At 37.5% G+C, this 15559-nt stretch overlaps 1 protein-coding gene across 3 annotated transcripts in view; it reads right to left on the bottom strand.

The window, feature by feature from the left end:
* The window catches only part of dpf1 (double PHD fingers 1), a 46236-nt gene that overhangs the window by 9291 nt on the left and 21386 nt on the right, over positions 1 to 15559 (bottom strand). For 2 of the 3 annotated variants that reach the window (XM_026264359.1, XM_026264360.1), the window contains exons 6-8: positions 14985 to 15074; positions 13530 to 13608; positions 12460 to 12591 (exon numbers count right to left, since the gene is read on the bottom strand). In XM_026264359.1, the coding sequence (XP_026120144.1) occupies positions 12460 to 12591; positions 13530 to 13608; positions 14985 to 15074 (301 nt within the window). Of the gene's footprint in view, positions 1 to 12021; positions 12592 to 13529; positions 13609 to 14984; positions 15075 to 15559 lie in introns of those variants that run through there. The other variant, XM_026264361.1, reaches the window with a different exon arrangement.

The raw sequence follows: 15559 nt of genomic DNA, 5'->3' as shown, positions 1-15559 counted from the left end.
CAGTCAAGCTATTTTTACTTTTATAAACAAGGAAGTTATTTTTACTAATCAGCATCTTGTAAAATGCAGCCAACAAATGCACTGAGTACTGCCATCTGAAATCACCTTTGAAAGATAGTACGACAAAGATATTGCTGTCCTCAGCGGACATACAAACTAATGTTCTTTTATAAATATGAGATTGATCTGAAGAATGAATGCTGTATCACACTGCTACTCATTGGATACTGTTCATATATCATATGGTAAATTATTTTCTGTTGTCATATTTACCCAATATACTCCTTTATTGTGTGCCTTATACTGCAGAAAACCTCACACAATAGTGTCTCCTGAACCAAACTAGCTTTAAAATAGGACATAAGAGGCGCCTCATTAAGATTTGCTGCAGTGTGGATGGATTTTACACAAACAAATGACACATACAAACCCTTTCCTGAGCTCGGCTTTATTACTGCTACATCTTTGCCTCAGTTTTTGAGGTTGCCCGCATGCTGCACCCCACTTCTGGAACATGACAAATGGGGTGGACTTCTGCTTTTAATAACCCCCTTCATCATACTACCATAAGTCCATGTATGCTTACACATAAACAAACAGCATTTGTATTATTGGGTTAGGAATACAACTAGACAAGTACCAATCATGAAAATAATATATTGGCCAAGACAATTATTTGTTGATATTTGGCCATTTTGAGATTATTACCATCGAATGAATTTAATATTTTTTGTTGTTGATGTTGGTTTTGTTGGTATAAATGAATGCATTCAGCTGATGTTAAATGATATTTTTGACTTTAATAAAACCAGTTAATTTAGATGTTACCAATACTTAGTTTGCCATGTTTTTTCTGTAAACAATGTGTAGGGACTAATATAATATAATATAATATAATATAATATAATATAATATAATATAATATAATATAATATAATATAATATAATATAATATAATATAATATAATATAATATAATATAATATAATATATAAAAGTAAAATAACAACATAATAAAATAATCAAAATGTATATATAAAAGGCATTTTTAGTGTTGTATAGGCCTAAATTGTTTGTCCAGTCAGTGGCTGAGCTGCATTCCAGATCTTAAACAGAATGACATTGTGAAAGGAGAGGAGGATCAGCTTTTGGTGCATAATAAAACCTGATCTATGGTTGCGGTGCAGTCAGTCTGACGTGCACGCACACACACGCACGCACACACACGCACGCACACACACGCGCACACACACACACACGTACACACACACACACACACACACACACACCAATGCTGTGAGATGCATGGTGGCACAGAGCTCTAGTATGGAGTATGGAACAGCAAATACACACATTGTATCTTGCAGCCTAAAACACAGAATTAATGCCACGATCACAACATTCTTTGAATGTGTTCACAAAAGCAAAACCACTCTTCAGCACAAGAAGGAATAAAATAACATGAACACACACAAGCACCAGCATAAAGAACCTTTGCAACGAAATCCTTCACACAAGACAACATTCACAGAAATGTACTGTATATGCAAGTGGGAAAAACACACTTCAGTGATACTTTTCCAACCTCCAACTTTCATAGAACAGTGTGAAACTATAAACATTTGAAAATCAATATTTCCACTGCACAACCCTGGGATTGTGAATCCAGAACAACCTCATGCAATATATATTGTACTTATGTTACTCCATGATACCTCTAATGCTGAAAGATTTTTGTACTCTGTCCGTATTAAACATATCCTTCGATATATGTATGTTTTTAAATAATGTGAATGAGAGGTCAGGGGTGCAATAAGCTCTTTTTAGGGAGCATATGCAGAATCTGACTCTGTGCCTCCCATCTGGTTAAACTGAGGATATTGCAATGCCATAATAACAAATGCTATATATATGCACATGTCATTTGCAAGGTTAGGTCAGTTACTTGAAGTAAAAGCATGCATAAAATATTTCCCAGTGCACAATACAAAATATCATGTTTTTTTTTTTTTTAGATTATAATTTTTTAGGAATATTAAAACAATTATAAAATGTAATAAAATGAAAATAATAATGCATGTGGTAATAATATTATTATAATAATATGAATAATAATATTAATTAATATAATATATATATAGGTGTATACACCTTGCATACATAGTGAGTGCAAGTGAGATATATATATATATATGAAAATCATTCAAAGTAAAGTGATGAACTCAACAGAAGATAAAAAGTTTTTTTTTTTGGTATTAAACTTTTTATATGAGCATGTGAGAAAGAAAGTGAAGAAAAGAAAGAGAAAAGAAAATGGGAGAAAGGATGGCATGGTGAGAGTCTAAATTATCCTAAGGAGGCAGTCTAGCCAAACAGCCCTGGGCCCTCTTCTTAATACAGAATAGCAAATGAGGCAGAACGCAGTATAACTCAACACTACTGTCTGCCCTCATATATATGCCAAATCATAAAGAGAATTCAGCAAGTCTCTCTCTCTTTTTCTTTCCATCTCTCTCTCCCTCTCTCTCTCTCTCTCTCTCCCACACTCTCTGATTTAATGAACTTCCCTCCCTTCCATCCTCAAACCTAGAGAAACTCCAAACTCCACTGCCTCTCTCTCTCACTCCCTCCCTCCTCTCGATGTACATATAACAACCTATTCTTTATAGCGGGAGTCTGGCTGGCTAGTCTCCATGGCAACACCATCGCTAGGCAACGGCCACTGCTCTTCCTGCTTTGTTGCGGAGCAGACAGGAGTGCAGCTGTGGCAGGTACGGCCGAGGCCTAGCGGAGCATGGAGTGCAGACAGGTAAACTCACGCGGATAAGTATACTTTTGATTCTAGTGTATAATTAGACTTTTCTTTGAGTGGTTTTTATGTAATGCATTACCAAAGTATTCATAATGTATAATACACATAATAAAGCATTACAGGTTTTCAGAAGCAACTGTAAAGGCTGATTTAATACATTATAAGAGTTACCTTTTCATATTTAAATATTATAATGCAAAAAACAAAAAAACTATATTTTTGATTCATTATGTTCTTCAATGCACAAAATTGCCATTTTTTGAATGCATGCTTTTGGTTTTATTGTTAAATATTTAAGTGTGAATGATTTTTGTCTTTATTTAAAATGGACTTCTTTCCTTTCTGCTGATGTTGCTTTGTGGATTATTAGATAATGTTAACCAAAAGCCAAATAAATGTATGAAATGATAATGTATTATAACTAAGGGCATAATACTTTTCATATTATAAGTTAAAAATGAAAATAATGAAAATACAAAAAAATATTAGTATTTATAAATAATAGTGTAACCATTAACCAATATATGAAACATTTTCCTACTCACTCTTTACAGTCTCAACCTATGTTTTATATAGACTTAATATAAAACACAAGTAAAAATACCAATTTGTTGTAATAAAGATAACATGATTTTAAAATGTGTTTCATTATCTAGTATTGTTTAAAGGATTTTTGAGGCATAATGTTATTCATTATTGCTTTGTTTTACCCAGGATAGCATGATTTTTGCCATCCGTTTATTGCAATTGACTGTTGTGCTGCTGTTGATAAGTTCATCCTCCTCTCGTTCCCAGGTGTGTTGATATGCCATTATTATTTGTGCCATGATTCACAATCACAATTCCACCTCGTACAAACAGCATGAGGGAATTCATCTTAAGAAGGGAGTCTTTCGGAGCTTTCAGAGCAGTTTGCTTACCAGCCATAATCACCGCCAATTGTTCATAAAAAAGAGAGTATGTGATTGCTCAGGTGCTTGTGTATGTGTTACATGTAAAGGAGAAAAATAAAAGCATGGATTGAGGAAGATGCAGGAAAAAAGTAGGAATGAATGCAGAAAGCAAACAAACAGACAGAACGACAGATCAAATCTGACCTTCAAATGCAATGAAAAACATCACCCCCCCCCCACCACTATACAACAAAAACAAAATGCTACCCTTCCAACTGTCCTTCTGCTGTGCACGTGTCTTTATAAACCTCTGAATCTACGTACACTCTGATTTGTTCAGAACTCTGTTATTTTGTCTGATTTGTTTATAAACATTTTTAACACATCTCAAATTATGTATTTTGTTTAAATATGGTAATGGAAATATCATTTTTAAATGTTTCTTGAATATAATGGCCCAATCTTTTTCCCTCACAGAAGTAGCTAAAAATACAACTGAAACTATTAAAAACATTTTTAGTTTAAGAAAATAAAAAATAGATATTATTAAATATATTAATATACAAAATATATTGATGACACTTTAACATTAGATAAAAAGTTTAAAAATATGCTATGTTTGTGTAGATGCATTAAAAAATGGAAATAATTAAAAACATGTTATGTTACGTAAGTGAGAAGGGAACGAGACACTGTGAAACACATGCGTCCTCATGAGGTCACTTCGGGGGAACGCCTTCAGCATGACCGATGTCTGAAGCATACATCTAAACACGACAATAACATTGGCTGGCGACATCCTGTGACATCATCACAAGCTTACTACGAATGATGGCTAGTTAACTAGGGGTTGCGGTCTCATTCCCTTCTCAGGGATCCACAATTAAAAACGTAAACGTAAGTTATCTTTCACATTAAATTCGAACTGCGTCCTCTAGGGTTTGTTTTGGGGAACGGTATAACCGCAACGCCATGCTGAGGGGAGTATATGCCAGAAACCATGGAGAGCACTAAGTACCAACTCTACCATAGCCATGGGAGTTGCCCCAAGGACATCTCGATGGCTGTCAGTGACATTATCCCCTTTGGCCAAGGGCCTGAGCTGCTTATCAGGGAAGCAGCAAGCAGCCCAACTACATGATGACACTGCCAAGAAGCTCAAGAGCAGAGGGTTCAACCACTAGCGAGGAGAAAGAGGAATCCAGCTCGACCGAAGTGATAAATAGCCCAGGGTCAGAGAACCTAACTCTCAAGTCGAGAGGAGGACTCTCCCAGTCTGCCCAGGACCGGCGAGCTCAGAGGGACCCTCCTGCAATGAAGAGAGCACAGCCATGTCCATGGAGAAGATAGATCGCAAATGGGACATAAGAAATGGGAACCTACTTGAAGGGAATCACACATATCAGGGTCCCAAAATAAAGGCAACTGACCAAGGAGGCATCAGAGATGGGTCAAACACTCCCTGCAAATGGGGTTCACTGCAAATGGGGGTTTTTCGGGAGCAGAGCTCTCGGCTCTCAGGCTGAGGCAGGCCCTTAAATTACATACTGGGAGTGACTCATGGATAACCCAAAACAGTGAGGGGAGCCCTTCTCAGCTTGACCAGAAGGCCCAGCAGGGCTCAAAAGAAACAGTACACTGGTGCAACTGGACACGCTCTCATGCTCTCTATCCCATATAACCAGACCCGACGGAATCTGAAGAAATAGCTGGACCCAATAACCGTTCATATATACAGAGCTTTCTGCTGCTCAGAGCAGAAGCATACAAGAGGGTTTTCCACAGAAACACAAATCCCTCATACCTCAGGGAATGCAGTGTACTCAATCCCAGTCCGCAGAGGGGCAATTACTGGTTCAACCATTCGGGAAGTGTGAAAGTTAGGACCCACAGACCTGACCATCTATGGTATGTTGAGCTCCTCAGCGTCTCAGCAAGAGGAGCTCCAGCTCAGAGAATGTGCATGGTTATTAAGGAAAGACTCAACTCTCAAAAGAGGGTGAGAGATGAGTAGCGCACCCTGGCAAGAGGATAGGGAGCATGGCACCATGCATGCACTCAGAAGAATACTAGCCCATGAGAAGGACCCACAGGTCCTGAGGTTGCAGCAATATACTGGGGACCTGATGCTGGGAGGCTTCTGCAGTAGCCTGGATCCAGTATCAATGAGTGAAACATCACTGTAATGAGGCCATGAGTTAGCTGTGGGGTTAAACCAAAAAAGTCTGAAAACAGAACAGGTCTGACTGTCACTGCAGACAAAGGATAGCATTGAATACACAAAAACTAGCAGTAGAGTAGATGAAATGGATTGTACTCACAAACCATGGCTCTCGCGCATGACTCAAGTTAATGGATATAGGCTGGAGGCAAAGTCCGAAGAGCACTGTGGACCGGACTATCGGTAAGTAGTTCTATGGGACATAAAAACTAGCCAGAACATCATAGGACAAGAATAAGAGACTGCCAATGCAAGCGCAGGAGGCTCTTACCTAACCTCAGTCAGTAGGGTAGCTTTTTAGGGGGTTAAATGGGAGGAAGATGAAAGCAGATGTAATATTCTTAGAGGGAGGTGAGTAGATGGCTCAGGTTTTACTCTGGTCCAGTTGAGATCACTGAGAATGCCTAGTCTGGATCTCCTCCATCAAATCTTTCCTGTCACCCTTAGACCCATGCCCTTTTTGACCCCTAACCGCAGACGGGGGAGGGGCACGAGTCATGACACTGGTCTTCTGAGCCCTCCTTTGATCCGTAGATTGAGACGGACCAGGACCCCTTTGTTGTTCAGGCTCAGTCCTGGACATTCTTGGAATGAAGGATTTAAAGGCAGCCGAGTGTGTCTTGACCTCCTTAAACTTCTCAACAAAAGTGCTGAAAAAGCTCAGAAGGGGAAACTGGTGCATCAAAAAGAAAACCCTTCTCTTTCAACCGGATATCCTCTAGATTTAGCCACATATGTCTCTCCATAACTACAATGGCCGCCATGGATCTACCATTGGCAGTGGCGGCCTGCTTAGTGGCACGGAGAGCCAGATCTGTGGTGCAACGCAACTCAGCCACCTCATCAGGGGATAGACCCTGATCTTTATCCTGGTGTTTCAGCAGATCAGTCTGATAAGCCTGAAGCACTGTGCCATGGTATGCAACGAGGCTGCAGTCTGACTTGCTGCTGTGAATCTCCTGCCATTCAAATGAGATGTATCGTGAAGGAGTATGGACAGCAGGGAGGGAGCCTTAAGGGAATATGTCACCCCATAGAGCGATTGCAGGCCAGTGTCTCTTCAACAAGGGGCATCTTCTCATAACCATTTTCATAACGCATCCACTAAATGTTGGCATAGCTAGTGTGCTGGAATCTATGGATGTGAGATGAGAATTGATTTTTCCAAGACTCGTTTTCCACATGGAGATCAGGAAGAAATGGAAGACTCACCTGAACTGGAAGGCTATGGCCTCATTGAGGCATGATCCATAACCTCAAGCAGCTCATCATACGCAGGGCAGGAGGATTGGGAGGACTCAGTCTCGACTTCTTCGTCCTCATCTGTCATCTCCTGCACATCCTGGGTTTGAGCCAGCAGAGCACTAGCCACTGGGTCAGACAATGTTGGAGAGATAACATCGTCGTCCAGTAACTCACTCTCATCCATGACTGATGAGCACAAAAGGGAAAGACCCTTTTTCAACTCATCAGCCATGTCCATCTGTGATCCCCACAAGCTTCCTGAACCATGGGGAGCTGATGGCTGTCCCTCTTTGCTTTAAAAGAGAGACAAATGAGAGTGGAGCTTTTTCATATGAAAAAGCTCACAGTGCACTCAAACAGCCCCCTCGACCCAAACAAAAGATGAAAAGATCACGTGTGGCTATCAGGTGTCAAATAACGAGGACATTTTTAGATGTTTTACTAGTGCTTGCCATGGTAAAGAAGGATAATGGTTCTTACCGGAAATGCACGCTTCAAACAAAAAAATCCTTGAAGATGAAGAAAAGTGAAAGTGATGTGACCTACAGCCAAGTATGGTGACCCATACTCAGAATGCGTGCTCTGCATTTAACCTATCCAAAGTGCACACACACAAACCGTGAACACACACCCGGAGCAGTGGGCAGCCATTTATGCTGCAGTGCCCAGGGAGCAGTTGGGAGTTCGGTGCCTTGTTCAAGGGCACCTCAGTCATGGTATTGCCAGCCCAAGACATGAACCCACAACCCTAGGGTTAGGAGTCAAACTCTCTAACCACTAGGCCACGACTTCCCAAAGAGGATGATGTGTAACCGGCTAGATGTATGCTTCAGACACAGCTTATGCTGAAGGCATTCCCCAAAGTGACCTCTAGAAGATGCAGTTCAAAGTTACCTTGGAAGGGAACTAAAAATTAACTAATTAAAAATAATTATAAAAAGAAAAGGAACTGTAAATATAAAAGGCTATTTTAAAATATGAATAAAAGCAATATTATTAATTAAATAACACTGATATAAAATAAATGTTAAAATCTGTACCTGTGTTGATGAAACACACTAAACATTTCTATGTGTGTCTATATATATATATATATATATATATATATATATATATATATATATATATATATATAGTGTGAATCTACAATTGTCATAGTCATGATGTATATATTTTTATATTTATTTTTATTTTTTTGTTGCAGTAATCTCTTCTAAATCTACAGAGCAACTGTTATGCTGTGATGTCCACAGTGCTATGCTGGCTTTAGCTTCCCAGCATGCACTAGGGGCATAAATAAATTATGTTGTTGAATTTTTAACTATTTGTTGGGCGATTCGGCTGTTGCTGCCATTGTATTAACTTTAGGTTACTTGTTTTGTAATGTTCAGAGTTTATTTTGATTGCCAACATGTGCAACATTTCTCAAAACTCATTATTTCCCTTTCTGTTCAGACAAGATTATGTTATTTCTGTATTTTAACTCCATATTGCCAGATATAATATAAACTACAAGAGTTAAGAGCTAATTATAATGTCTGGCTTGTTGTCTCTATGTAAAGCAATGCAACGCATTGTATTCTGTAACACAATTACACGGGATGGGAGAAAATTAATTAAAAGTTAAGAACTTCTCAGGAATGTTAATTATCATAATGAAGAAGAGAACAACAATTTTTAGTATTATCTCACAGTACATTGCTGTTATCTTTTTTCCACAGTGTTTTGTCACGTTAGGACAGAAAATGGGTCTGATTTCACTTTAAAATTCAGAAAATTAGGGTTCAGTCTTTGAAAAATCTTGATGTTTTTTTAAGAGTGTGGGTGCAGAGAGTGTGTATGTGTGCTAGCGTGTGGGGGAGGATTTTAACTAGAACTCCCAAATCCAATTTTTAGGTGCACATCTAGAGGGGGGCGAACTCAAATGCAAACAGCAATCCCTCTGCCATCTAGCCTTCTACCCTTTTCCCTTCACATTGACACCAGACAGCACCCCTCCCCCCAGACCCTGCTGGACAGCCCCCAAAACCCCCTCCGTCCCACCAGCAGCACCACAACACTATATGAAAAAGAATATGAGCAGGCATGAATTTTAATGCAGTAGCTCATCTCAGCCAAGCAGCCTCACTTCTGCAGTGGAAATAAATAAAGAGGGGAAAAAATACAGAGAACCGATAGATGAATCTTAAATCAAAAGGAGATAGAGCGAAAAGCATAGGCAGAAAGACAAGGGTGATCGGAGTAAAAGAGAGAAAGAAAGAAAGGGATGGCAAAGGGGTAGAAACAGAAAGACTGAGAGTGAGAATGAGAGGTTTAAATCTCAGCTCTATATATATCTGTCATTCATCAAAGTGATAGAACAGAGAGAAGTAGAACAGCCGTAATACCAAATAAAGGCAGAGGATGGGAATTTTGGATTTGGTCTGGCTCCAATTCTCCATCTTGAGTTGGACAGCTCTAGCTATCATGCCTACATCTACATCTTTCTCTTTTGGTCTAAATATTGCATGAATAATGCATGGGCTTAGGTTTCATTAAAACCTCTCTTATTAATAATATTGCCCGTGCATGGTGGAGTAGAGGAATATGGGATGTGTGTGTGTGTTTGTGAAATGAGAAAACGTACCATCTTGCAGACGCTCACGTTTGCGTTCTGTCTGAAAATCCTGCAAAATTGAACCACTAATATTCGGCGCTAACCAGCTTTGGAATCAAAAAGCCAGCGGCGGTAAGAGGTAAGCAGAGCGATGGGCAGGCCATTTCAGCCAAGCACTCAACCAGATAACTCTGGGAGGCAAATGGGCATGATTTCAGAAGGACACTGCAATGAGGTCACTGTTACCTTGTCTTTGTCAGGAAAAAAAGGATATAGACTAAACATAATAAAGCCATAAACTAGGAGTGGAAGATATCGATACTGATACATGACTTCAGCATGGTACAGTGTGCACGGCAGTGAGTAAAAAACAACAACAAAAAACTTTTCCTAATCAGTATGTTTGTCTTATGTACCAGTAAAAATACCACCATTAAAAATGCATGAAACAAGATCAGTTTTACTTGAGCAGCAAAACGGTGTTAAACTTATTTTTTAAAGAATATATAATGTTTTAAGCATAAACTACCATTCAGAAGTTTGGAGTCAATACTTTTTATTTTAAAAGGAAATAAAAATATGTTTATTCTGGACACATTAAACTGATCAAAAGTGGCAGTAAAATTACATTTCAATCAATATTTTTGTTAATCTAAGACTCTGTGTATTACCATTTCCCCAACAATATTAAGAAGCACAACTATTTTCAATATTGATAATAATAAAGGTTTCTTGAGCAGCAAATCTGCATGTGAGAATGATTTCTGAAGGATCATGTCACACTGAAGACTAAAATAATGATGCTGAAAATTCAGCAATAAATTATATTTAAAAAATATATAATCAAATGGAAAACAGTTGTTTTAAATTGAAATAATATTTCACAATTTTTACTTTTATTTTGGATCAAATAAATGCAGCATTGGGAACATAAGAGACATCTTTCAGAAACAAAACAAAACAAAACATTTTTAACAGTAGTCTACATCAAATACTGTAATAATTATTTTTTTATATTATAATATAACGTTTCAATATAATATTTTTTATATATTTCAGTATGATTGGTCCAAAATGTTTTAACCATAATACTGTAAAATAATAACTATTTTATATGTTCAAATAGAAAATTAGTTTTTAATTATAGTAAAATAGGCTGTTTTACTGTATTCTTGATCAATTACATTTCACTTTGGTGAGCAAATGAGACAAAAAAATAAATAAAAATAAAAATCTTACCGACCCCAAACTTTGAACGGCAGTGTAAATCTCACTGAATTCTGTTAGATTTATGCATAAAAATAAAATAAAATCCATGTAATTTCAGAAATGCTATATATGACACATCAGGTAAATGTATTTGGTTGTATGGACATTTGTACTGGAAAATGACAAAATACTGATTACAGAAACTGCAGTGTGGCTCCTTATAGTAATGCATGTGTGAGATGATTAATACCCTTTTCCACCAAAATGGTGCTGGTGCTCAGGGACGTCGCTCAGAATTGTACCACATTTTTACTTCAGAGCCAAATGATGAAATAACTCTTACTACATAACCAAGTCTTTTTTTCAGACAGAGTTTTGGCATCCATTTTACAGAGGCAAAAAGCACACACATTAAATCCAATGTTTTTGTCATTGGCCATTCTGTCCATGTAACATTTTTACATATGAGTCAGCAGTTTTGGACCCAGTATGTGCGTGAATGTGTAAAACATGCCTTGTGACTTTAGCACCATGGTGAGATGTGAAGACTTGAACAGAAATAAAAAGTTAAAATTTCCATCATGTTTTTCCACATTGACAGCTATTCTTCATTATTCTATAAGAAAGTCTCTTGGCATCATGCTGACTCATTATATCATAACTATAGCAGCTGATGTAGACGTAGACAACACTGTCTTCACAAATGGTTCCAAATTCATCACTTGCGAATTGACAGTATAATCACCGAATCCAAATCGGATTTGTGTGCAGTGTGAACACAAGCTTTGTTTAGAAGTCTTTTACTTGTGGTAATTACCATAATTACAAGATGACAAGTTGCAGAATCTACCACGTTAACGTCTTCAGAACCAGATATTTGTTTCTATGTGTCTATGGAAACCCACAGAATATAATGCCAAATGGATCCAGTAAAATGCTTTATACTGCTGTTAATTCACCACAAGAACAAAGAAAGAAGAAAACTGTTAATATTATAGGAGTTCAGTATAAAAAAAAGAATAAAATTCATCAATTCACACATATTTGTAAATAAATCTTTTTATTTCAGACAGATGGGGAAAATAAGTGGCTGGAGTAGCTGTGCAGCACAACAGAAGTAGGAACAAGAGGACAAAACAGGGTGTCAACTGCTGCATTGCGCACTTCCAGTCAGCTCTGATGATTAGAATGAACGATCTAGTTCGGTCATGAGTAGTTTTGTAAACTTTCTGGTTCCTGGCGATAACGGTGCCTGGTTTAAGACCAGCAGGATTATGAGGCCGAGTCAATTTGGTCCAGGCCAGAAGCACCTTTAATTCATTGGAAATGCGTGGAACAGGGCTAGATTGGACAGCGGCTCCAGCACCAGCCCCGGGGTCAGTGGAAAAGGGGTATGAGAGTGGGTGAGTTGTGTTAGAATAGTGGTACTCTGTGGGTTGTGGTATGAGTGTGTAATCCATGGCTGATGCTGATGCTGGGCTCACGTTTGTGGTTGTTCTTGCGCTGGAAGGGCAGTGTGTGCCGTTCGGAGTCTTCCTCACCCTCTTCGTCTGCCAGGTGTGTGTGAGTGTAATGGTAACTCAAACCTGGACGGTTCTTGTAGCGCTTCCCACAAACTAAACACAAAGAAATACACAAGGGAATAAAAAGTGTGGAATTGTTTAGTTTGTAGCTCAGTTAAGCTTGTCACAAAAAGAAATGTTATTATCATTATTATTACTTTTAATTTTACAATAGAAGAGACAGTTAATTTTATCTAAATAATCTTTCTATTCATTAGAGAATAAAAAAAAATGACCATTTCCACAACAATATTAACTGTTTTCAATATTGATTCTAATAATAAATGATTTTTGGGCAGCAAATCATATAAGAATGTTTTCTGAAGGATCATGTGACACTAAAGACTGGAGTAAAGATGCTGAAAATTATCATTGCGTCACAGGAATAAATTATATTGAAATATATTCAAACAGAAAACAGTTATTTTACATTGTAATAATATTTCACAATTTCACATTATTATTAAGTAATTTTGATACATTTATTTTGATAATATAAGAATTTAAATTCATTTGATTTGAATTTAAAATATAGTATTGTATATGTATAATACTAGTTAATATATACATATTCTTATTATTATTAGTAGTAGTAGTATTTTTAATTATACTTTTATTGTTAATATTTACTTTATTTGAATTAAATAAATGCAACAATTTAACAATTAAAGTTAATTACATTTTAAATTAAAATTAATTTCTAATTAAAAGTGTTATATTTGTATAATAATATTTAGTAAATATGTATGTATGTATATAAACATTTCCACCATTATTGCCGATGAGAACAGCAGGGAATGATGTCACACTATGCAGAATAACTCGACACAATGAAACTTGACATTAAACATAAATATCAAGACGACTGCATGTTTGTATGGCTATATTGGTCCTCTGTTACTAGTTCTGTTATTCCTTTCCCCATGCTGTGTTTAATAATGAATGTAGAAATCTATTCTGTGTTCTTTTGTTTATTTGCGCATGATACTCACTGTCACACACATATGGCTTGTCTCGATCCTCTAGGGATGCTGGATCCTGTCTCTTTCTCATCCCCCCAACACCACATGCCTGGACACATCAAAAATTGCATGTAAACACACACAAAGATTTATTTACAGCTGGCAACCAGTCTATTTTACATAGGTGCAGCTAGAAGCATTCTTATTTTGGCCTTTGTAGAGCCCCTATCCTACATCCTGCTTCAAGATTTAAGCAAATCCTCTTCCACAGCATTAATTACACCTAGCACACAATTATCACAGCATCTCTTCCACACACTGCCGGATAACTGTGGGGTGTGAGAGATCTTAGAGGAAAGAGTGTGCCCCAATTAACAGAACAGAAGGTGAGAGATTCTAGGGACTGAATCGAAGACATTCTGTTTGCTATCCTTCACTGTATTTTTTATGCTAGACTTGATTTGGGTTTTGCAGCATACGTTGTCCTGTAAATTACATAAAAAATGAATACTGCTTTTTATATATATGGACAAGTATTGATTTATCATGTACATTTGTGTAAAATTCATCGCATGCCATATTTAAATCCACATGCCACATCTTATTTCACTTGCAAAAAACTGCAATTTTGTAAAGTCTCCCTTCTTTGGGCAGTGGTTATTTCATGGCTTGAATGCATTTCTGTACAGAACCACTTACTGTACGATTCCAGCCTTTCATGTATGTGGGGTTATAATTACAGATGAACTTAGCCATGTTTTCAGTGTGCTACCACACATCAGGTGTTGTCTTTAAAGTGGTATTAAAGGAGGTTTTTCACAGCTGTTCGGAAGGAGCTGCTTTGAATCAACACGAAGCCAGTGGAACGCAATGATGAAAGCTACGCAGTGATCAAACCTGGAGATGTGCTAAACAGCCATAATGGATCAATGGCTGATGAGCTACAATGGCCTGCTTTGTTCAGACAGCAGCCTTGAAGAAACAGGAATCCTAGATTAAACAAAGAGCCCGCAGGGCTCAATGCAAACCTGTGATATATTAATACAAAACCTTGGGCTGCAGGTCTAATTGCTACCAAGAGCAGAGGTTTTCAAATGGTCAGTTGTAACAAATAAACTTTTACATGTGTGATTTGACAGCAGGAAACATAACAATACTGAATGTAAATAATAAAATGTTTCTGATCATATAATACTGCATAGTTATGAGAGCAAAATCACTTAATTTCTGAAAGATTACATGGTCAAACTCTAGAAAATCCATCTAATTGCATTGAGAACATTAAAGGTACACAAAATTATGACCTAGACCCATATACTTTTGGCTCAGCACTTGATTGTCAATGCTGAAATCAGTTTTAAAGCAAAACCAGTAGAGTCTTGTGAGTAATCATTCTACAAAACTGTATGATTCACTCTATTATTAGTATGATTAATACTAATGAATTATCAGCTGCAGAAAACGTTACAGCTGCATGTGTTTTACCCGTCCTTTGGTGCGATTCTTGCGTTTGGGAACATCCTCCTCCATCTCATCCATGTCCAGCTCGTGAGGAAAATCTCCCACCAGCAGCTTCTGTGACCACAAGGAAAGACCAGCACGTGTGAGTCAGCTGTACTGTATGAACAATGCTAGAAAGTCAAACAAACGGGAAAGACGAGCGGGAGAATAACAGACCCTAAGAAATACCATATGGAAAATATGCTTTATATTAGTTAACCATAAACATTTACTTGTAATGGTATTAAGCAATTCACGCAGGTTTACCCTCCGACACAGGGTAAGAGTTGCTTTAAAAACACAATGTCGTGTGAGATGTAGACATGATATAACTCTAAGTATGAGAAATACTAAAGATGCTATCCCATTTACCAGTGTTTGGTGAATTTTTGTAGGTGAACTCCAGCCATTTCAAAAAGATTTCAGAAAGATAAAGTAGTCACGCAAATTTGCTGTATCGACCATCAGAAAGCTGCTTGGTTTGTGACTATAGAGTTGTGCTTTATTCATTGCATCAGTATTTGTGATGTATGAACTTCGTTATCGGATTTCGAATTAAG

The sequence above is a fragment of the Carassius auratus genome, unplaced genomic scaffold, assembly GCF_003368295.1.
Source record: "Carassius auratus strain Wakin unplaced genomic scaffold, ASM336829v1 scaf_tig00216917, whole genome shotgun sequence".
Taxonomy (NCBI): Eukaryota; Metazoa; Chordata; class Actinopteri; order Cypriniformes; family Cyprinidae; genus Carassius; species Carassius auratus.
The sequence above is the reverse complement of the archived record's forward strand: the minus strand, read 5'-3'. Positions and strand labels throughout refer to the sequence as shown.